This window comes from Procambarus clarkii, chromosome 84 (assembly GCF_040958095.1).
Source record: "Procambarus clarkii isolate CNS0578487 chromosome 84, FALCON_Pclarkii_2.0, whole genome shotgun sequence".
Lineage (NCBI taxonomy): Eukaryota > Metazoa > Arthropoda > Malacostraca > Decapoda > Cambaridae > Procambarus > Procambarus clarkii.
In genome coordinates this window covers 19986059-20008853 of record NC_091233.1, presented here as the reverse complement: position 1 = coordinate 20008853, position 22795 = coordinate 19986059, and the positions used below count along the sequence as shown (strand labels likewise).

The 22795-nt window shown below is 48.2% G+C and overlaps 3 protein-coding genes across 4 annotated transcripts in view; 2 read left to right on the top strand and 1 right to left on the bottom strand.

Moving 5' to 3' along the window:
* Window positions 1-22795, bottom strand: part of dlg1 (discs large 1) — a gene marked incomplete in the record, with an annotated part of 879898 nt that overhangs the window by 338984 nt on the left and 518119 nt on the right.
* On the top strand, window positions 4979-6786 carry LOC138358565 (uncharacterized). The gene is made up of 2 exons (XM_069316600.1): window positions 4979-5694; window positions 5860-6786. Exons 1-2 carry the CDS (start codon window positions 4979-4981, stop codon window positions 6086-6088), a joined length of 945 nt encoding a protein of 314 aa, XP_069172701.1. The 3' UTR covers window positions 6089-6786.
* On the top strand, window positions 6256-15515 carry LOC138358564 (uncharacterized). 2 transcript variants are annotated; one of them, XM_069316599.1, is made up of 3 exons: window positions 6256-6396; window positions 6913-8792; window positions 9374-15515. In XM_069316599.1, the coding sequence occupies exon 3, from the start codon at window positions 9851-9853 to the stop codon at window positions 10952-10954; it is 1104 nt and encodes a 367-aa protein (XP_069172700.1). In that variant the 5' UTR covers window positions 6256-6396; window positions 6913-8792; window positions 9374-9850; the 3' UTR covers window positions 10955-15515. The 2 variants fall into 2 exon arrangements, with proteins under 2 accessions (XP_069172700.1, XP_069172698.1); XM_069316597.1 differs by lacking the exon at window positions 6913-8792 and having other exon boundaries at window positions 6260-6396.

Genomic DNA, 22795 nt, shown 5'->3' with positions numbered 1-22795 from the left:
CCTAACTTTCCCATCTTTTCTCCCCCAAACGACGTCAAATCTCCCCAGAAACACCCGCGAAGGATGCACATCCTCCCCAGCCCAAACATCCGGCTGGTCACCCAGTATAAACATCCTCTTGCTCCTCCTCTCTCTCTCCTCTCTTCTCTTCCTCTGTATATTCACCCTTCTCTTTCTACCTCATTTCCTCCACTTTTTTTAAGATTTTATTGTAATTTCTTCTTTCGTCACGTCGATATATGCTCCCTGCTTCTGTGGTTGTTCCTCTCTTCTCTTTCAAATTACTACCGCTACTTAATCACTGGCGCCAGCAGACTCACCCACCACTCCCTGGCGCCAATAGGCATCCATGCACCTTCCATGGCGACAGTAGGGGGTCTACCATCCTTCCCAGCGCCAGCAGACACCCTCCCATCCATCCTGGAACCACCAGGCATCTTTCAACCCTTCCTGGCGCCAGAGGGTGCCGTCACACCATCCATGGCGCCGGTAGAACCCCCTCCCCTATCCTTCCACCCTCCCCGGCGCCAGATGACAGCCTCCCACCCTCCCCGGCGCCAGAAGACAGCCTCCCACCCTCCCCGGCGCCAGAAGACAGCCTCCCACCCTCCCCGGCGCCAGATGACAGCCTCCCACCCTCCCCGGCGCCAGAAGACAGCCTCCCACCCTCCCCGGCGCCAGAAGACAGCCTCCCACCCTCCCCGGCGCCAGATGACAGCCTCCCACCCTCCCCGGCGCCAGAAGACAGCATCCCACCCTCCCCGGCGCCAGATGACAGCCTCCCACCCTCCCCGGCGCCAGATGACAGCCTCCCACCCTCCCCGGCGCCAGAAGACAGCCTCCCACCCTCCCCGGCGCCAGAAGACAGCCTCCCACCCTCCCCGGCGCCAGAAGATAGCCTCCCACCCTCCCCGGCGCCAGAAGACAGCCTCCCACCCTCCCCGGCGCCAGAAGACAGCCTCCCACCCTCCCCGGCGCCAGATGACAGCCTCCCACCCTCCCCGGCGCCAGAAGACAGCCTCCCACCCTCCCCGGCGCCAGCAGACAGCCTCCCACCCCTCCCCGGCGCCAACAGACACCCTCCCCAGGCGCCAGCAGACAGCCTCCCCCAGCGCCAGCAGACAGCCTCCCACCCTCCCCGGCGCCAGCCTCCCACCCTCCCCGGCGCCAGCAGACAGCCTCCCACCCTCCCCGGCGCCAGAAGACAGCCTTCCACCCTCCCCGGCGCCAGCCTCCCACCCTCCCCGGCGCCAGCAGACAGCCTCCCACCCTCCCCGACGCCAGAAGACACCCTCCCACCCTCCCCGGCGCCAGCAGACAGCCTCCCACCCCTCCCCGGCGCCAGCAGACAGCCTCCCCCGGCGCCAACAGGCAGACACTACTCACCTCAAACACAGGTGAAGGCTCGGGCGTCGGAAGGTCGGGGACGTCGCTCACATCAAGCTCGATCTCCTGAAACACAGCCAACACCTGTCAGTCCACACCTGTGTTGTGGGGGGGGGGGCGTCATGTGTGTGTTTACCAGGTGTATCTGCAGAATCGAGCTATTAGCTCTTGGGATCCGCCTTTCTAACGTGTATTATTTTGTCTTCTACATATATTTCTCCGATACATGCACACACATCCCCAGGAAGTAGCCCATAACAGCTGTCTAACTCCCATTAACTTATTTACTGCTAGGTGAACAGGTGCATCAAGGTGAATGAAACTGTCCATTTTTTTTAATTATTGTTACTGTTATCCCCTGCATAGCAGTGGATTCTGCCTGTTCCTTTCGTTTTCAATTCTGTTGTATTCTGGTTGATACCTGGTTGATGGGGTTCTGGGAGTTCTTCTACTCCCCAAGCCCGGCCCGAGGCCAAGGCTTGACTTGTTGTATTCTGTTGTTGTATTCTGCAACATTACCCATCAACAACAAGAATTGCCAACAATACGTGGCAAAAAGTATTGTCTAGCCTCTCCTACTTCCACCTCCCTACCTCCCATGAAAGGACTCGCGGGCTCCAATTTACCCCCAGCAAACTACTACCTACATTGCGGGTTCCTCGACTACGACCCAGCTCCGCGCCAGTGTGACGTCACCGCCCATATATAAGCCCTGCCGGCGGCCTGGTCAATGTTACGGGATATTCATGCCCGTGCCACCTTTTGGGTGGCTTAATCTTCATCAATCTTGGACACATTCGAGAGGTCACGACCTATTCGTAGGGTGCAGTCGCACCTCCACAGATCTCCAGTATCAGCTCTTGATACAGGTAATGGCTCAAAAGGGCCACCACTTACGGGCTATTCATGCCCGTGCCACCTTTTGGCTGGCTTAATCTTCATCAATCAATCAATCACTTGGTCAATCGGGAGACATCTCCCGTCACGCAGGGTGCAGTCGCACCTCCACAGATCTCCAGTATCATCTAATGATACTGGTAATGGCTCAAAAGGGCCACCACTTACGGGCTATTCATGCCCGTGCCACCTTTTGCGTGGCTTAATCTTCATCAATCAATCAATCTGGTCAAGACGGGAGACATCTCCCGTCACGCAGGGTGCAGTCGCACCTCCACAGATCTCCAGTATCATCTTTTGATACTGGAAATGGCTCAAAAGGGCCACCACTTATGGGCTATTCATGCCCAAGCCACCTTTTGGGTGGCTTAATCTTCTCTCTCTCTCTCTCTCTCTAATCTGGTCAATCAGACACCATCTCGTGCTCTCTCACAGCTCACACGTGTCCTATACCTTGACGTTCTCACGAACGGGTGACGACTGACGTTCAGAGCACATTCTATAAAGTCTCACATTCACCTTTTGTCAGTAACGTAAATTCACTGATTTATATTTTGTGTATTTTATGTTTATATTTTGTGTATATTTTGTGTGTGTTTATATACTTGTGTAAAGTCAAGTGGTCAATGGTTTTTTTTGTCATTGTTTCTTATTATTTTGTGTATAATTAAAGTCATTTTTTGTTATATTAAATATTTAAAGTTTTCATTGTCTTGTCTTGTTGTTTTCATTGTTTTTTGCCCGCAATTGGTACACCGTAAAGGACTCAGCAGCTCTATTTTATTTTGCTTTCTCTTTTATTAATGCGAGATTGGCACATCTGACAGAATAGTACCTGCGGGATTCTATATCATATATATATATATATATATATATATATATATATATATATATATATATATATATATATATATATATATATGTGTGTATATGATGGAAAAAAGAAGTGGTGTTCGGCAGTCCTCCCAATGGCTGGTGTCAATGCCTATCACATTTAAAAAAAAAAAAAAAGATGACTGCGTAGCTGTTGTGTCCTGTAGCAAAGGCAAAACAAATAGTATGAACAATGAAACTTAAATAAAATTTAAAACAAAATATGAGTAAGACAATTCCTTGGCTATGTACAGTGCAAACTCACAAGATTAAAAAAATAACATAAAATAATATAGTGGTGACGTTACTCTAAAATGGATAAAGGCAAAATGAAATTAACAGATGCTGAGAATAAAGCGCTGGCTGAGAACATCCACTAATAGACAGAGCGTATATCAGATGGTTGTTTCAGCTTGAGAGCACAGAATATTCTAACTCCAATGGCTGGTGCAGGCCCAGACATCGGCTAGGTAGATGGCGCTGAGGTACAGAAGTGCAGTGGTGCAGACGTCGATTCACCAATCAGAAGCGGGCAGGCTGGAAATGGTAGTTTGGTGATCGGCGACGAGGGGGGGGGGGAGGTGGAGAGCGAGTGTGATGTGTTTACGCCTGGCAAAACGTAGTTGACTAAATATGTACTACACTTGCTTGTTGTATCTAGATGTTGTAGATATACTGAAGCAGTACATGAGCATGACCATTTGGCCATGAGCAGGCCAAATCTCTCTTGAAGGAGATTATCGTAACAATATATATATATATATATATATATATATATATATATATATATATATATATATATATATATATATATATATATATATATAATCCTATGTTCCCCGGAATACGACCCGCAAAATAGTTTAACAACCAAGTACCCATTTTACTGTTGGGTTAAACAGAGGCTACAGTTAAGGATTTGCGCCCAGTCAATCTTCCCCGGCCAGGATACGAACCCAGGACAAAGCGTTCGCGAAACGCCAGGCGAGTGTCTTACCACTACACCACGGAGACTACTTTCTGTTTCTGCCTCGGCAAGGAATCGAACCCGGACCCCTTGTGTATGTGTACTCACCTAGTGCGTGCTTGCGTGGTTGTACGTATGAAATATGTAGAAGATATGATAGGGAAAAAAATAAGTCGAGTCAGTACATTAGACAACCGACGATTAGAAAGGCGGGGTCCAAGAGCTAACAGCACGATCCTGCAGGCACGAATAACACAACAATTTCAAAGCGTTATATGACAAAGAGTACTGGGAAGACAGGACACCACGAGCATAGCTCTCATCCTGTAACTACACTTAGATAATTACACACACACACACCTTCTAGTGTAATTATCTCTTGGAAAATACGTGTCGTAACTTCTCAGACGAATGTGAGCCTTAGGACAGGACGCCACAAGCTCCATTTCTTTTACGATTTGTTTTCTTTTTAGAGAACGACAACACCTACTTGGCCAGGATGTTCGGCCCCCAGTGAAAGCTCACGAGGCGCGTGGGCAGTGTGACACTGTGGTATGGAGAATACTCTGAGACACACTACTCTTGGTGATAGTGGAGGTCACACACACCCACGACGGTCCCGACGACCCCCCAGGACCAGGTCGTGACCCGTGAGTAACTGGCAGTGACGACCATAAGTGAGAGGTCCCTGTGACGACTCTTGGAGGCAGCGAACTTGTTATAGCACAGTTGTGTAATATATACAGTGGTGAGTGAGGTCACTGTCCGTAGTGAGTGAGGTCACTGTCCGTGGTGAGTGAGGTCACTGTCCGTGGTGAGTGAGGTCACTGTCCGTGGTGACGACGGAGGGTCACCATGAGAAGGATGACGTCAGTGCTCCAGCTTGGGGTGGGTGTGGTGCTCTTGTTCACTGTGGAGGTGGTGGTGCCAGCCGCCTCACAACAATGGTGTAACAAAAGGCTTCATGATAACTACGGCTGTCAGACCCTCATCCTAGCCACTCCAGACAGTGGCAAGTGTCAGTTTGCGACGTTTGGTTCTCCTGACTTCTCCTTCTACCTCAGACCCGGCCCAACCTTCACGTCCTTGCAAGTGATACTCACATGGAGGTTGGGAGTGACTGAGACAATTTACATAGGCAGGGATGTGCTGGATCAATCAAACAAGTGGTACCGTATACAGATGACGTCGCACACATCTCTTATTGATGAGACGTATTACGTCTATGTTGATGGGCAAGAACGGCGAAAGCTGCGGTCAATATTATTCAGTGCCAACACTTTCGATATCTACGTCACTGGCTCACCATACTATGCTCGCGACTGTGACCCTAGTGACTACCCTCCTCCACGGCCTACACCAACACCACCACCAGCAGCGCCTTCACCACCAACAACACCATCTCCAGTTCAGTCTACTGACGATGCATCCAACCTTCCGGGGGTGGACTTAAGCTTCCCTAAAGTTCCCCCGCCTGCAAACACCACAGAAAACGAAGAAGCCGCCGAAGAACATTCCACTACGGAGGACTCCAGTAAACCAGAAAACGGCACCATGGAGGCGACAACCAGGTTAGTTCTTGGTCTACCCTGGTATATAGTGGTCATTGTCGGGGTTATTGCTGCTGCAGTCGTCACCATCATCATTGCAACACTGGTGATCAAGGCGAGGAAGAGAAAAGAAATGAATACGAATCTTATTGACCAGGAAACTGGGTCATTCCCTCTGTCTTTCAGCGGTTCCCAGAACTCCAACGAAGACAACTACGACGACGTCGACGACCCCGAAGACCACATCTACGAGGACATGAACGACCTCCACCCCATGGCTGGCGCTGTTCGTCCGTTCTCGACGGGTGAAGAGGGCGTGGATGCGAGTGTGGGCGGCGGATGGAACGCCCGCAAAGGCTCCGCCCACGACAGTGAGAACAGCCTCTACGTCGGCTTGGGCGCCATGCTGACGTAAGACAATATTAAACACCTGATCCATGTTGCTTGCTGGCAGGAGAATGACAACATAGTGGCCCCTCACTGTAATGTATTTACTATTTATGGCTGCAGAATCGAGCTGTTAGCTCTTGGACCCCGCCTTTCTAACTATCAAGTGTGTTAGCAGTGCAGTGTCAACAAACTAATGAATAATACTGATATTTATATATACTTCATCACTTACATAAAAGAAAGTTACAAACCACTAGGAAAAATATAATTCGAAACTTGACTGCATTTTAAAACAGCTCTCAAGTCTCGGTGTTTATTTGCGAGATAAGAAAGGTAAGCAAGACTGTGCGTGACGCAGTAATCAAGTGATTGAGTTCAAGACTGATATAAGCGAAGATGTATATATGTGATTTATCTAATTTATAGGCCTAAAACGTAAAAATAAATAATGCCAATTAGCTGGAAGTCAACAGGAGTTGACTTCCATATACCAGTAGTACACATTGATACATATACAAGTAGTACACATTGATATATATACCAATAGTACACATTGATACATATACAAGTACACATATATATACACATACCAGTAGTACACAGATACATATACCAGTAGCACACACAGATACACATATCAGTCGGTTACATAGATACACATACCAGTAGTACACTATATGTAGATATATTTATTGGAAGTAAATGTAGAAACTTCGTCAATACTATACGTCTTTTTTTGACCTTTAAATTATCAAAAGAATTATTTTTATTGCAAAAGTGTGATTTAGTTGTATATACTAGAGGACCAGTCATGTGTTTCAGACCAATATTTCATACATATCCCAACAGTGTGCAGTAGACCTGAACACTGGCTGGTGGTCGCTCGTGTTGACAACTCCTCAAGGAGATTATCAAGCAGCAAAACAAAAAACAGCTACAGGATGTGGTCGACCGGTGAGTGGGTTCTTGAGGCGTGGCCCAGCCTGGCACTGTGGCACTCTCACCAGCACTCCCATCTTGGTCAGAGTGAAGGTCACACACACCCACGACGGTCCCGACGACCCCCCAGGACCAGGTCGTGACCCGTGAGTGACTGGCAGTGACGACCATAAGTGAGAGGTCCCTGTGACGACTCTTGGAGGCAGCGAACTTGTTATAGCACAGTTGTGTAATATATACAGTGGTGAGTGAGGTCACTGTCCGTGGTGAGTGAGGTCACTGTCCGTGGTGAGTGAGGTCGCTGTCCGTGGTGAGTGAGGTCACTGTCCGTGGTGAGTGAGGTCACTGTCCGTGGTGACGACGGAGGGTCACCATAAGAAGGATGACGTCAGTGCTCCAGCTTGGGGTGGGTGTGGTGCTCTTGTTCACTGTGGTGGTGGTGGTGCCAGCCGCCTCACAGGACTTCTGCAGAGGTGAGCGACACGAAAACTACGGCTGCCAGACCTACATCCTGGCCTCTCCAGCTGGGGGGGAGTGCAAGATTGCGACTTTAAACTCTCCTAAATACTCCTTCTACCTCAGACCTGGACCAACATTCGTGTCCTTGACAATAAAACTAACATGGCACATGGCATCCTCTAAAACAATCTATATTGGCAGGGATGTGCTGGATCAACCAGACAGGTGGTACCGTATACAGTTGACGTCGGACAAGTCTTATGTTAATGTGAAGTATTACGTCAACATTGATGGGCAAGAACGGGGAAGACTGTCTTCAACACTCCGTGCTCACACATTCGATATCTACACCAGAGGCTCACCATTCTATGCTCCCGAATGTGACCCTAGTGACTACCCTCCTCCACGGCCTACACCAACACCACCACCACCAGCTAATTCACCACCAACAACACCATCTCCAGTTCAGTCTACTGACGATGCAGTCTACCTTCCGGAGGTGGACTTAAGCTTCCCTAAAGTTTCCCCACCAGCAAATACCACAGAAAACGGAATAGCCGCCGAAGAACATTCCTCAATGGAGGACTCCAGTAAACCAGAAAACGGCCTCAACGAGACAACCAGGTTAGTTCTTGGTCTACCCTGGTATATAGTGGTCATTGTCGGGGTTATTGCTGCTGCAGTCTTCACCATCATCATTGCAACACTGGTGATCAAGGCGAGGAAGAGAAAAGAAAAGAATACGAATCTTATTGACCAGGAAACTGGGTCATTCCCTCTGTCTTTCAGCGGCTCCCAGAACTCCAAGGAAGACAACTACGACGACGTTGACGACCCCGAAGACCACATCTACGAGGACATGAACGACCTCCACCCCGTGGCTGGCGCTGTCCGGCCGTTCTCGACGGGTGAAGAGGGCGTGGATGTGAGTGTGGGCGGCGGGTGGGACGCCCGCAAAGGCTCCGCCCACGACAGTGAGAACAGCCTCTACGTCGGCTTGGGCGCCATGCTGACATAAGACAATATTAAAACGGCTGATCCATGTTGCTTGCTGGCAGGAGAACGACCAACATAGTGGCCCCTCACTGTAATGTATTTACTATATATGCCTGCAGAATCGAGCTGTTAGCTCTTGGACCCGCCTTTCTAACTGCCAAGTGTGTTGGCAGTGCAGTGTGTCAACAAACTAATGATTAATACTGACATTTATACATACATAATCACTTACATGAAGGAGAGTTAAAAACCACCAGAAAAACGTATAATTCGAAATTAACTGCTTTTTAAACAGCTCCCAAGTCTTGGCATTGTCTATTTGCGTGATGAGAAAGGTAAGCAAGACTGTGCGTGACGCAGTAATCATGTGACTGTGTAGAAGATTAACAGCAAAGATGAAAATATGTTATTTCTCTCGTGAATAGGCCTAAAACTTAACATAAATAATGCCAATTAGCTAGAAATCAACAGGAGCTAAAACTGCGACCAGTAGTACACATATATACATATACCAGTAGTACACATAGAAACATATACCAGTAGCATATGTATAATATACGAATGAATTGAAAATTCATTTCGTATCAACCTACCCAGGCTTTGCGCCCTGGAGAGGCCACTCCAGACCGACAACCAGAGCACAACTCCACAGTCTCCTGAGACTGATGGATGCCTACTACTACACATATATACACATACCAGTAATACACGTTCATATACATATCAGTAGTACACTATGTGTACAGATATTTATAGGAAGTAAATGTAGGAATACGTCACGTTAATAATACCATACGTCATTTTTTACATTTAAATTATCCAATGAAATTGTTTTATAGTAAAAGTGTGATTTAGTTGTATATACTAGAGGGCCAGTAATGTGTTTCAGACCAATCTTTCATATATATCCCAACAGTGTGCAGTAGACCCGAAAACTGGCTGGTGGTCGCTCGTGTTGACAATTCCTCAAGGAGATTATGAAGCAGCAAAACATCTACAGGATGTGACCTGCTAGCGAGATTGTTCTTGATGAGTGGCCCTGCCTGGCACTGTGGCACTCTCACCAACACACCTATCTTGGTCTTAGTGAAGATTACACAGCCCACGACGGTCCCGACGACCCCCCAGGACCAGGTCGTGACTCGTGAGTGACTGGCAGTGACGACCATAAGTGAGAGGTCCCTGTGACGACTCTTGGAGGCAACGAACTTGTTATAGCACAGTTGTGTAATATATACAGTGGTGAGTGAGGTCACTGTCCGTGGTGAGTGAGGTCACTGTCCGTGGTGAGTGAGGTCACTGTCCGTGGTGAGTGAGGTCACTGTCCGTGGTGAGTGAGGTCACTGTCCGTGGTGAGTGAGGTCACTGTCCGTGGTGAAGACGGACGGTCACTATGAGAAGGATGACGTCAGTGCTCCAGCTTGGGGTGGGTGTGGTGCTCTTGTTCACTGTGGTGGTGGTGGTGCCAGCCGCCTCACGGGACTCCTGCAGAGGTGAGCGTCACGAAAACTACGGCTGCCAGACCTACATCCTGGCCTCTCCAGCTGGGGGGGAGTGCAAGGTTGCGACCTTAAACTCTCCTAAATTCTCCTTCTACCTCAGACCTGGACCAACATTCGTGTCCTTGACAATAAAACTAACATGGCACCTGGCATCGCCTATAACAATCTATATTGGCAATAATGTGCTGGATCAACCAAACAAGTGGTACCGTATACAGATGACGTCGGACAAGTCTTTTGTTAATGTGAAGTATTACGTCAACATTGATGGGCAAGAACGGCGAAGTCTGATTTCAACATTCCGTGCTCACACATTCGATATCTACACCAGAGGCTCACCATTCTATGCTATCAACTGTAACCCTAGTGACTATCCTCCTCCACGTTCGACACCACCAGCTCCAGCAGCGCTTTCACCACCAACGACACCATCTCCAGTTCAGTCTACTGACGATGCATCCAACCTTCCGGGGGTGGACTTTAGCTTCCCTAAAGTTCCCCCGCCAGCAGACACCACAGAAAACGAAGAAGCCGCTGAAGAACATTCCACTACGGAGGACTCCAGTAAACCAGAAAACGGCACCATGGAGGCGACAACCAGGTTAGTTCTTGGTCTACCCTGGTATATAGTGGTCACTGTCGGGGTTATTGCTGCTGCAGTCGTCACCATCATCATTGCAACACTGGTGATCAAGGCGAGGAAGAGAAAAGAAATGAATACGAATCTTATTGACCAGGAAACTGGGTCATTCCCTCTGTCTTTCAGCGGTTACCAGAACTCCAACGAAGACAACTACGACGACGTCGACGACCCCGAAGACCACATCTACGAGGACATGAACGACCTCCACCCCGTGGCTGGCGCTGTCCGGCCGTTCTCGACGGGTGAAGAGGGCGTGGATGCGAGTGTGGGCGGCGGGTGGGACGCCCGCAAAGGCTCCGCCCACGACAGTGAGAACAGCCTCTACGTCGGCTTGGGCACCATGCTGACGTAAGACAATATTAAAACGGCTGATCCATATTGCTTGCTGGCAGGAGAATGACTACATAGTGGCCCCTCACTGTAATGTATTTACTATTTGTGCCTGCAGAATCGAGCTGTTAGCTCTTGGACTCCGCCTTTCTAACTGACAAGTGTGTTGGCAGTGCAGTGTGTCAACAAACTAATGAATAATACTGATATTTATATATACTTCACCACTTACATAAAAGAAAGTTACAAACCACTAGAAAAAATATAATACAAAACTTGACTGCATTTTTAAACAGCTCTCAAGTCTCGGTGTTTATTTGCGAGATAAGAAAGGTAAGCAAGACTGCGTGACGCAGTAATCAAGTGACTGAGTTAGGTAAGATTGTGCGTGACGCAGTAATCAAGTGACTGTGTTCAAGACTGACAGAAGCGAAGATGAATATATGTGATTTATCTAATGTATAGGCCTAAAACTTAAACATAAATAATACCAATTAACTGGAAGTCAACAGAAGCTAAAAGTGCGACCAGTAGTACACATAGATACATATACAAGTACACATATATACAGCAGTAGTACTGTATATATGTAGTAGTACACAGATACATACCAGTAGCACACACAGCTACACATGTCAGTAAGTCACATAGATACATATACCAGTAGTACACATGGATACGCATATCAGTAGTACACATTGATACACATATCGGCAGTACACATAGATACACATACCAATAGTACACTATATGTAGATATATTTATAGACAATGTAGAAACTTCGTCAATGATACCATACGTCATTTTTTACATTTAAATTAACCAATGAAATTGTTATATTGCAAAAGTGTGATTTAGTTGTATATACTAGAGGACCAGTAATGTGTTTCAGACCAATCTTTCATACATATCCCAACAGTGTGCAGTAGACCTGAACACTGGCTGGTGGTCGCTCGTGTTGACAATTCCTCAAGGAGCTTATCAAGCAGCAAAAAAGCAGCTACAGGATGTTTACTACTGGCGAGAATATTCTTGAGGCGTGGCCCAGCCTGGCACTGTGGCAATCTCACCAGCACTCCCACCTCGGTCATAGTGGAGGTCGCACACACCCACGACGGTCCCGACGACCCCCCAGGACCAGGTCGTGACCCGTGAGTGACTGGCAGTGACGACCATAAGTGAGAGGTCCCTGTGACGACTCTTGGAGGCAGCGAACTTGTTATAGCACAGTTGTGTAATATATACAGTGGTGAGTGAGGTCACTGTCCGTGGTGAGTGAGGTCACTGTCCGTGGTGAGTGAGGTCACTGTCCGTGGTGAGTGAGGTCACTGTCCGTGGTGACGACGGAGGGTCACCATGAGAAGGATGACGTCAGTGCTCCAGCTTGGGGTGGGTGTGGTGCTCTTGTTCACTGTGGTGGTGGTGGTGCCAGCCGCCTCACAACAATGGTGCAACTTCATACTACATGATAACTACGGCTGCCAGACCTTTGCCTTGGCCTCCCGAGACGCTGAAAAGTGTCTTGTTACGTACAACAATTATCCTTTCTTCTCCTTCTTCCTCAGTCCCAGTACAACCTTCACGAACTTGCAAATAAAAATCACATGGACCCAGAAAAGCCCTACGATAATTAATATTGGCAGGAATGTGCTCAAGCAACCAAACAAGTGGTACCATGTACAGATGATGTCCGACCCGAATTTTAATGTGTTATATAAAGTCTATATTGATGGGCAACAGTGGGGAAGTGTGCATAACACATACAGAGCCAACACTTTCGACGTCTACGTCACAGGCTCCCTACATTATGCTGTCAACTGTAACCCCAGCCACTACCCGCTTCCTACACGGCCACCACAACAACCACCACCGACAAGACCGCCCCCGCCGCCGCCAGAGCCTTCACCACCAACAGCACCACCAGTTAAGTCAACTGACGATGACATTAACCCTCCCACGACGGTAAGAGTCTCCCCTCAAGTTCACTCAACGTCAGCCAGCTCCTCAGAAAATATACATGACGTTGACGAATGCACCACCACGGAGGACTGCAGGAAAACACACAAGGTAATCGAAGACGCACAAACTTCGTTAGTTCTTGTTAACACAAAGCATATTGTGGTCACTGTCGGGGCTATAATTGCTGCTGCGTTCGTCACCATCATGATAGCAGGGCTGGTGATCAAGAAGATGAAAGGTAACAAGGACACGGATCTTCACGACCCGATATCGGGGTCAATCCCCATGTCTCTCAAAGACTCCCGGAACAACGACGAACAGAACCACGACCACCCCGAAGACCACATCTACGAGGATATGATCGACCTCCGCCCCGTGGCTGGCGCTGGTCGGCCGTTCTCGACGGGTGAAGAGGGCGTGGATGAGAGCGTGGGCGGCGGGTGGGACGCCCGCAGAGGCTCCGCCCACGACAGTGAGAACAGCATCTACGTCCCATTTAGCTGAGTCCATGTTACCTGCTGACAGCAGAATGTCAACATTATGACTCACACGGCTTCGATCCCCCCGAGCGGAACAGAAATGCCTAGCCAAGTTTCCTTTCACCTAATACACCCGTTCACCCAGCAGTAATTAGGTACCTGCGACTTACGCAACTGTTGTGGGCTGAATGTTGGAGAAGCTCAGTAGTTCGTACTAAGGGAACCTGGGGCCAGATTCACGAAAGCACTTACGCAAACACTTACGAACCTGTACATCTTTTCTCAATCTTTGGCGGCTTTGTTTACAATTATTAAACAGTTAATGAGCTCCGAAGCACCAGGAGGCTGTTTATAACAATAACAACAGTTGATTGGCAAGTTTTCATGCTTGTAAACTGTTTAATAAATGTAACCAAAGCCGTCAAAGATTGAGGAAAGATGAACACGTTCGTAAGTGCTTGCGTAAGTTCTTTCGTGAATCTAGCTCCTGGATACAAGCCTAAGTACCCCTGGATACAAGCCTAAGTACCCCTGGATACAAGCCTAAGTACCCCTGGATACAAGCCTAAGTCCTTGACAACGTGAATACTTATCATTGTAATTAGTGTTTAGTGATTGTGTATTGTACCAACAAACTAATGATTAATACTGACATTTATACAAACTTTATTCCGTTGACTTACATAACAGAAAGTCATTAATCATAAAAATATATTAAAAAGTGTTTTTCTTAAACTACCCACTTTAAATGGCTCGCAGGTCTGTGTTGGCTATCAGTGTCACTTAAGAAAGGCAGTCAAGAGTGTGCGTGACGCAGTAATCAAGAGATAAGGAAATTAATCAAAATTGTGTGACGCAACAATCAAGTGATAATAAATATAATCAAGACTGCGTGTGACGCACAAAACAAGTCATAAGCAAAGTTATCAAGTCTGTCACTTCATCATTGCGTCACGCACAAAATTGACAGAAAAAAATGTATACGCATAATTTATCTAATTTATGTCTAAAATGTAAATATATATATTATTTGCTAAAAAAATACACAATAGCTAAAATTGTGCTCAGAAGTATACATGGATACATACATCTCACTATGTTTAGAAATGTATATGTGCATTAAAAGTGAATTAGAACTGTATAATAATACTTTGTTAATAATACGCATGAAAATACTAGTCACACATGAGCTTAACACATAAGTGTTCATATGTTTCTAATTATTAAGTGTGCTTTAAGCCAACCCATCCTACTGTTAAGATAATACTTATTGAGACAATCGTCAATAGTCACGAATTCGTACGTACTAAGTTTTTAGATAGTAAGATAACTAGATACTGACTAGTAAGGAATTCTTTAAAAAAAATAAAGCTAAAAAACAAATTTAAATGTTCCTTGGCCTAGTATAGCACAAATATGTACTATATTAGGCCTCACATATCGTGTATTAGGCCTAGGAAGGTTAGGTTAGGTTAGTTTGTCAAAGCACTACAAGTAATAAATAGTTTTTCTGTTTGTCTAACTCAATAGTTCCGATTTATACTTTCGTTGTAAGTCGGTATATATACTGTCGTCGTCATCGTTACTATAAATACTACCTAAACATGAGGATGGGCTGTTTAGGTGTATATAGGACCAGTTAGTCACAAATCTACAGGACGAGACCAGTTTGTGTGTCCCAAAACTATAGGCAAGAACCAGTTTGTGTGTCCCAAAACTATAGGCAAGAACCAGTTTGTGTGTCCCAGAACTATAGGCAAGAACCAGTTTGTGTGTCCCAAAACTATAGGCAAGAACCAGTTTGTGTGTCCCAGAACTATAGGCAAGAACCAGTTAGTGTGTCCCAGAACTATAGGCAAGAACCAGTTTGTGTGTCCCAGAACTATAGGCAAGAACCAGTTTGTGTGTCCCAGAACTATAGGCAAGAACCAGTTTGTGTGTCCCAGAACTATAGGCAAGAACCAGTTTGTGTGTCCCAGAACTATAGGCAAGAACCAGTTAGTACCAAACCTGTCATTGGTAACTGAATATATGATATTGTTTGTTACATTTTCTCTTGTATGCTAACATGATACCTAACACAGCTCTATAGACAGAGCGTGGCTAGCAATAACTTGTGGATGTCCAATAAACTAGCATCTATACTTCTATATAAATCATTACCCTCACAACTGTATACAGTTTACTTGAAGGATCATGGCCTGAGCTTCTCCAGTTACAGCTGCGTCTAAATACACCAATTACAACACAGCCAAGAAATAGTCACATTGAACAGAATTACGAGTGATATACCCAGTGAAGAGAAAATTCTAAGCGATATACACATTGAACGAAGAATTCTAAGCATTGACTAAAACTGGAAGGAGAAAAAATGTATATAAATGTAAACACCCAATCATCTCGGGTTAAATTTGACCTCAAATGGCTCATTAATTTGGGATAATTGTTACCGAAGCCTTGATTGTTCTCCCATTGTTGGGGACGCTTGTTGGGCCCTTCCGAGTCCCCCCCCATTCCCCTAGACCAGCTACTGAGCTTCCCCAGGCTGCAACCCAGAACAGTTGGCTAATCCCGAGGTACCTACTTACTGCTAGGAACACAGAGGCATCAGGTAAGAGGAAATGTGCCCAAATATCTTTGTCCTTGTGCGGGAGTCAAACTCGGGACCATTTTGTTGTGACCGGACGTCGCTGACCAGTGCTACAGATAAAGGTCTGTCGCCCCAAGAATCCAACCCCCCCCCCCCCTCAGTTCAGTCCGTCCTCCTAAGGTTTGCCAACGTCAAGTAAACGGTCAGTTTAATGTGCCCTTGTCCTAACCTAGCAGAGGACCCAAAACAGAAAACGGGACAGTACTTTACTTTCGCCAGCCGCTTCCATTTTCTATTACGACAATTCTTGGCCGTATGTAACGCAAACGAGCGAAAAGCGACGTTCTTTGTGAGAGGACAAGTTGCTCAGTTAACCGGAGCATGATGCATGCAAGTGCACGTATACATTATGTCTCTGATTTCACAAAAAATATTTTTCTGAAGTAAACCAGTAACACATATTGCTCGTGGCGGACATTTTGCGTCTCCTCTACACACACACGCTCGGATATAATACAAGCACCTCTAACCTAGCTTTAACCAAGCAACTATAACAAAGCCCAACATTAACGCAGAAAATGTAGTCCTTACCAACATTAGTAGATGCAAGAAAGACTTCTCTAGCAACGAGAAACAGCTAGAGGATACCGTAAGACATCCTCTAGTTACAATGAGTCACATGTTGGTATTCCCGTGAAGATGATGGCGGACGACGCGACGGTGACGGAGAATGGACAGTATGAGGTCACTCCCGCGCTCCTGGTTCTGTCAGCCGTCCCTCCCTTGGTGGCGGGGGCCTGTCGTGCACACCGCGGCGCTGACCTGGACCCTGCTATTGGAACACTGAATGTCGCGGCCCCCCCGCGAGGGGTCTTTGCGGTGTTCCTGGAGCAGACAGTGCTCCAGAATCTTAGCGACGGCACAGTGTGAATCTGAATCAAGTATACCTGTATCGCATCGCACCTTCCCGTCTACGACTGACAGAGTTTATGTATGAACAAGAGTGCCCGAACCAAGAAGAGTCTGTAGAGATGAAGAGTTCTAGAGGCCGTCTAAAAGGTTGTATTATGCCGTCTAGGACTTAAGGGGGCCGTCTGGAAAGGCAGTAAGGGGCCGTCTGGAATGGTTGTAAGGGGCCGTCTGGAAGGGTTGTAGGGGGCCGTCTGGAAGGGTTGTAGGGGGCCGTCTGGAAGGGCTGTAATGGGCTGTCTGGAAGGGCAGTAGGGGGCCGTCTGGAAGGGTTGTAGGGGGCCGTCTGGAAGGGCTGTAGGGGGCCGTCTGGAAGAGACGTAGGGATCGTGATCCCCTTACGACTCGGGTGGCCAGGATGTGGCTGTCGTTTGGGTCATCGTAATCTTTACGAAATTAACAGCAATGACAACAACAGTAGCAAGTAGCTACAGGATGTGGAGTGCCGGTGAGTGGGTTTTTCAGGTGTTGCCCTGCTTGGCATTGTGGCCCTCTCACCAGCACTCACATCTTGGTCATAGTGAAGGTTACACACACCCACGACGGTCCCGACGACCCCCCAGGACCAGGTCGTGACCCATGAGTGACTGGCAGTGACGACCATAAGTGAGAGGTCCCTGTGACGACTCTTGGAGGTAGCGAACTTGTTATAGCACAGTTGTGTAATATATACAGTGGTGAGTGAGGTCACTGTCCGTGGTGAGTGAGGTCACTGTCCGTGGTGACGACGGAGGTCACCATGAGAAGGATGACGTCAGTGCTCCAGCTTGGGGTGGGTGTGGTGCTCTTGTTCACTGTGGTGGTGGTGGTGCCAGCCGCCTCACAACAATGGTGCGACAGAGAGCTTCATGATAACTACGGCTGTCCGACCTACACCCTGGACTCCCGAGACGGTGGCATGTGTCAGTTTGACACCCGAGGTTCTCCTCCCTTCTCCTTCTACCTCAGACCCGGCCCAACCTTCACGTCCTTGCAAGTGAGACTCACATGGACCTTGGGAGCGACTGACACAATTTACATAGGCAGGGATGTGCTGGATCAACCAAACAAGTGGTACCGTATACAGATGACGTCGCACACATCTCTTGTTGATGAGACGTATTACGTCTATGTTGATGGACAAGAACGGCGAAATCTGACTTCAACATTTCGTGCTCACAGATTCGATATCTACGTCACTGGCTCACCATACTATGCTCGCGACTGTGACCCTAGTGACTACCCTCCTTCACGGTCGACACCACCACCACCAGCAGCGCCTTCACCACCAACAACACCACCACCAGCAGCGCCTTCACCACCAACAACACCATCTCCAGTTCAGTCTACTGACGATGCAGTCAACCTTCCGGGGGTGGACCTAAGCTACCCTAAAGTTTCCCCACCAACAAACACCACAGAAAACGGAAGAGCCGCCGAAGAACATTCCTCAATGGAGGACTCTAGTAAACCAGAAAACGGCCTCAACGAGACAATCAGGTTAGTTCTTGGTCTACCCTGGTATATAGTGGTCACTGTCGGGGTTATTGCTGCTGCAGTCGTCACCATCATCATTGCAACACTGGTGATCAAGGCGAGGAAGAGAAAAGAAAAGAATACGAATGTTATTAACAAGGAAACTGGGTCATTCCCTCTGTCTTTCAGCGCCTCCCAGAACTGCAACGAAGACAACTACGACGACGTCGACGACCCCGACGTCGACGACCCCGAAGACCACATCTACGAGGACATGAACGACCTCCACATCCAACCTTCACGTCCTTGCAAGTGAGACTCACATGGACCTTGGGAGCGAATGAGACAATTTACATAGGCAGGGATGTGTTGGATCAACCAAACAAGTGGTACCGTATACAGATGACGTCGCACACATCTCTTATTGATGAGACGTATTACGTCTATGTTGATGGGCAAGAACAGCGAAAGCTGCGGTCAATATTATTCAGTGCCAACACTTTCGATATCTACGTCACTGGCTCACCATACTATGCTCGCGACTGTGACCCTAGTGAGTACCCTCCTTCACGGTCGACACCACCACCACCAGCAGCGCCTTCACCACCAACAACACCATCTCCAGTTCAGTCTACTGACGAAGCAGTCAACCTTCCAGGGGTAGACTTACGCTTCCCTAAAATTCCCCCACCAACAAACACCACAGAAAACGGAGAAGCCGCTGACGAACATTCCTCCACAGAAGACGGGAGTAAACCAGAGGACGCCACCCACCTACCCTGGTACACATGGGTACTTGCCGGGGCTATAGTTGATGTCATGATCGACATCATCGCCATAGTAGCCCTTGTGATCATGACGAGGAAGAAATGGGAAAAGCAAACGGCCTCTCAAAGCCAGGTCACGTCATCAGTAGTCAACAAGGCCTTTCAGCGAAGCCCGGATGTGGGACAAGTTTGGCCCTAACTGCCCATAGTTCCTCCAGTACAGGTCTACCAAGATGTGGGTCGTGTGGGGACATTAGACATTAAACTGTGTATCAAGTTGGCTTCCACAACACCTTCATCTAATTCTTTTCACTCAATTACGACTGAAACGAGATTGTCTGGGCAGTAGGTGAGTTGCGAGTTGAAAAGCCTTGTTCTTGACGAAGTACTAAAGTGTGAGCTGGCATTGACTGAAGCATTATTTCAATCATAACTTTTAGTTAAAATACAAGCAGACAAGGGTTAAATAATTCATTGATCTTAAGAACATCTATCTTCACAGCGGTGTTTGGAAGGGCGGTGGTGTTGTCTGGTGGGAATTATACCAGCCCTTCCTCCTATAATGGTATTGCTTACAGCAACTATTTGGTCCAGAGTACAGTATGTTGTGATGGACCTGGCACCCTCGTACCTATCTGTCAGAGGAAACGTGCAGAAACGTCTCAGTCCTGCCAAGTGAATCGAACCCGGGACCATTCTGTTGTGACGCCCCTGTGTTGCCTACTGTGGCTCAGTAGGCAGCTGATCAGTGTACAATGTCGGCACAACAGTGAGTGCCGACAACTACTTAACCGTCTACCGGAAAGTCAGTGGTAAACTCCAACAAATACAACTGTTCAACGCTGCTCAGTACCCATACAACGCCTGTCAACGCCCACCCAGACACCCGCACAACGCTGCTCAACACCCACATACATACAGCCAAACACAGTGCGCTGATCACAGTTGCGTGTCGTGCTGACAGCGACGCGGACCCGGGTCCGGCCCTGGGGACTCTCGCGACCTTCCGCGAGTCTTCGCCAAGTCCTTGGACTAGACCTCGCTCCAGATTTATAGACACGGTTCAACCCGACCCAGAATCACGCATTTATCTATTTCGCAGCACCTTTTCCCGTCTACGACCGACAAATTTTATCTATTAACCAGATTACGCCATCCAGGGAGAGACTGGAGAGCGTCTTGTGCAGGAGACTGCGATACGCCGTCAACTGTTTACAGTCTCCAGACTCACAGTTCTCGTTGACTGTGCCATTGCGAGTAACGACGACACCAAACGGTCGCCGCACCTTCCCCTTCCGCGAATAAAGCTGTCGTCCAAAAGGGCAAAAAAAAAAGGGCCATCAGAAAGAGCCGTTTCAAGGAGCTGTAGAGGGCTTTTCAAAGGGCTATAAGGGGCAGTCTACCCCTTCCGACAAAGATAGCCAGGACGTAGTTGACACGCATGTCGTCGTATTCTTTAATTAATTAACAACAATAGGAAGTAGCTACAGGATATGCATTATCGCCGAGATTGTTCTTGAGGCGTGGCCCTGCCTGGCACTGTGGCACTCTCACCAACACTCCCATCTTGCTCATAGTGAAGGTCACACACACCCACGACGGTCCCGACGACCCCCCAGGACCAGGTCGTGACCCGTGAGTGACTGGCAGTGACGACCATAAGTGAGAGGTCCCTGTGACGACTCTTGGAGGCAGCGAACTTGTTATAGCACAGTTGTGTAATATATACAGTGGTGAGTGAGGTCACTGTCCGTGGTGAGTGAGGTCACTGTCCGTGGTGAGTGAGGTCACTGTCCGTGGTGAGTGAGGTCACTGTCCGAAGTGAGTGAGGTCACTGTCCGTGGTGACGACGGAGGTCACCATGAGAAGGATGACATCAGTGCTCCAGCTTGGGGTGGGTGTGGTGCTCTTGTTCACTGTGGTGGTGGTGGTGCCAGCCGCCTCACAACAATGGTGTAACAAAAGGCTTTATGACAACTACGGCTGTCAGACCTACACCCTGGACTCCCGAGACGCTGGCAAGTGTATTTTTTGGTACAATTATTTTCCTGACTTGTACCTCAGAATAAGTCCAACCTTCACTAACTTGCAAATATCAATCACATGGACCCAGGGAAGCCGTACGATATTGAATATTGGCAGGAATGTGCTCAAGCAACCAAACATGTGGTACCTTGTACAGATGATATATGACCCGCATTCTGGTGGGTTATATAAAGTCTATATTAATGGGCAAGAGTGGGGAAGAGTGTATAACGAATACAGAGCCAACACTTTCGACGTTTACGTCACAGGCTCCATACACTATGCTGTCGACTGTAACCCCAGCCACTACCCGCCTACTACTCGGCCACCACTGACAAGATCGCCACCACAACAACCACCACTGACAAGATCGCCACCACAACAACCACCACTGACAAGATCGCCACCACAACAACCACCACTGACAAGATCGCCACCACAACAACCACCACTGACAAGATCGCCACCACAACAACCACCACTGACAAGATCGCCACCACAACAACCACCACTGACAAGATCGCCACCACAACAACCACCACTGACAAGATCGCCACCACAACAACCACCACTGACAAGATCGCCACCACAACAACCACCACTGACAAGATCGCCACCACAACAACCACCACTGACAAGATCGCCACCACAACAACCACCACTGACAAGACCGCCACCACAACAACCACCACTGACAAGACCGCCACCACAACAACCACCACTGACAAGACCGCCACCACAACAACCACCACTGACAAGATCGCCACCACAACAACCACCACTGACAAGACCGCCCCCGCCGCCGCCAGAGCCTTCACCACCAGTTAAGTCAACTGACGATGACATTAGCACTACCAGGACGGTCACAGTCTCCCCTCAATTTCACTCAACATCAACCAGCGCCTCAGAAAACGGAGAACACGTTGACAATTGCACCACTCCGGAGGACTGCAGTAAAACACAAGAGGAAATCAAAGAACAAACTTCGTCAGTTGTGGTCACTGTCGGGGCTATAACTGCTGCTGTGTTCGTCACCATCTTGATAGCGGGGCTGGTGATCAAGAAGATGAAAGGTAACAAGGACACGGATCTTCACGACCCGATATCGGGGTCAATCCCCATGTCTCTCAAAGACTCCCGGAACAACGACGAACAGAACCACGACCACCCCGAAGACCACATCTACGAGGACATGAACGACCTCCGCCCCGTGGCTGGCGTTGGTTGGCCGTTCTCGACGGGTGAAGAGGGCGTGGATGAGAGTGTGGGCGGCGGGTGGGACGCCCGTAGAGGCTCTGCCCACGACAGCGAGAACAGCATCTACGTCCCATTTAGCTGAGTCCATGTTACCTGCTGACAGCAGAATGTCAACATTATGACTCACACGGCTTCGGGCTTCGATCCCCCCGAGCGGAACAGAAATGCCTAACAAAGATTCCTTTCACCTAATGCAGCCGTTCACCCAGCAGTAATTAGGTACCTGCAACTTACGGAACTGTTGTGGGCTGAATGTTGGAGAAGCTCAGTAGTTCGTACTAAGGGAACCTGGGGCCAGATTCACGAAAGCACTTACGCAAACACTTACGAACCTGTACATCTTTTCTCAATCTTTGGCGGC

What these genes read in the sequence shown, in the direction of transcription:
- LOC138358565 (XM_069316600.1), top strand. Translation starts at nt 4,979, where the DNA reads ATGAGAAGGATGACGTCAGTGCTCCAGCTTGGGGTGGGTGTGGTGCTC. An exon ending in ACCATGGAGGCGACAACCAG is followed by an intron (nt 5,695 to 5,859) that starts GTTAGTTCTTGG and finishes TCTGTCTTTCAG; the next exon opens with CGGTTCCCAGAACTCCAACG.
- LOC138358564 (XM_069316599.1), top strand. Translation starts at nt 9,851, where the DNA reads ATGAGAAGGATGACGTCAGTGCTCCAGCTTGGGGTGGGTGTGGTGCTC.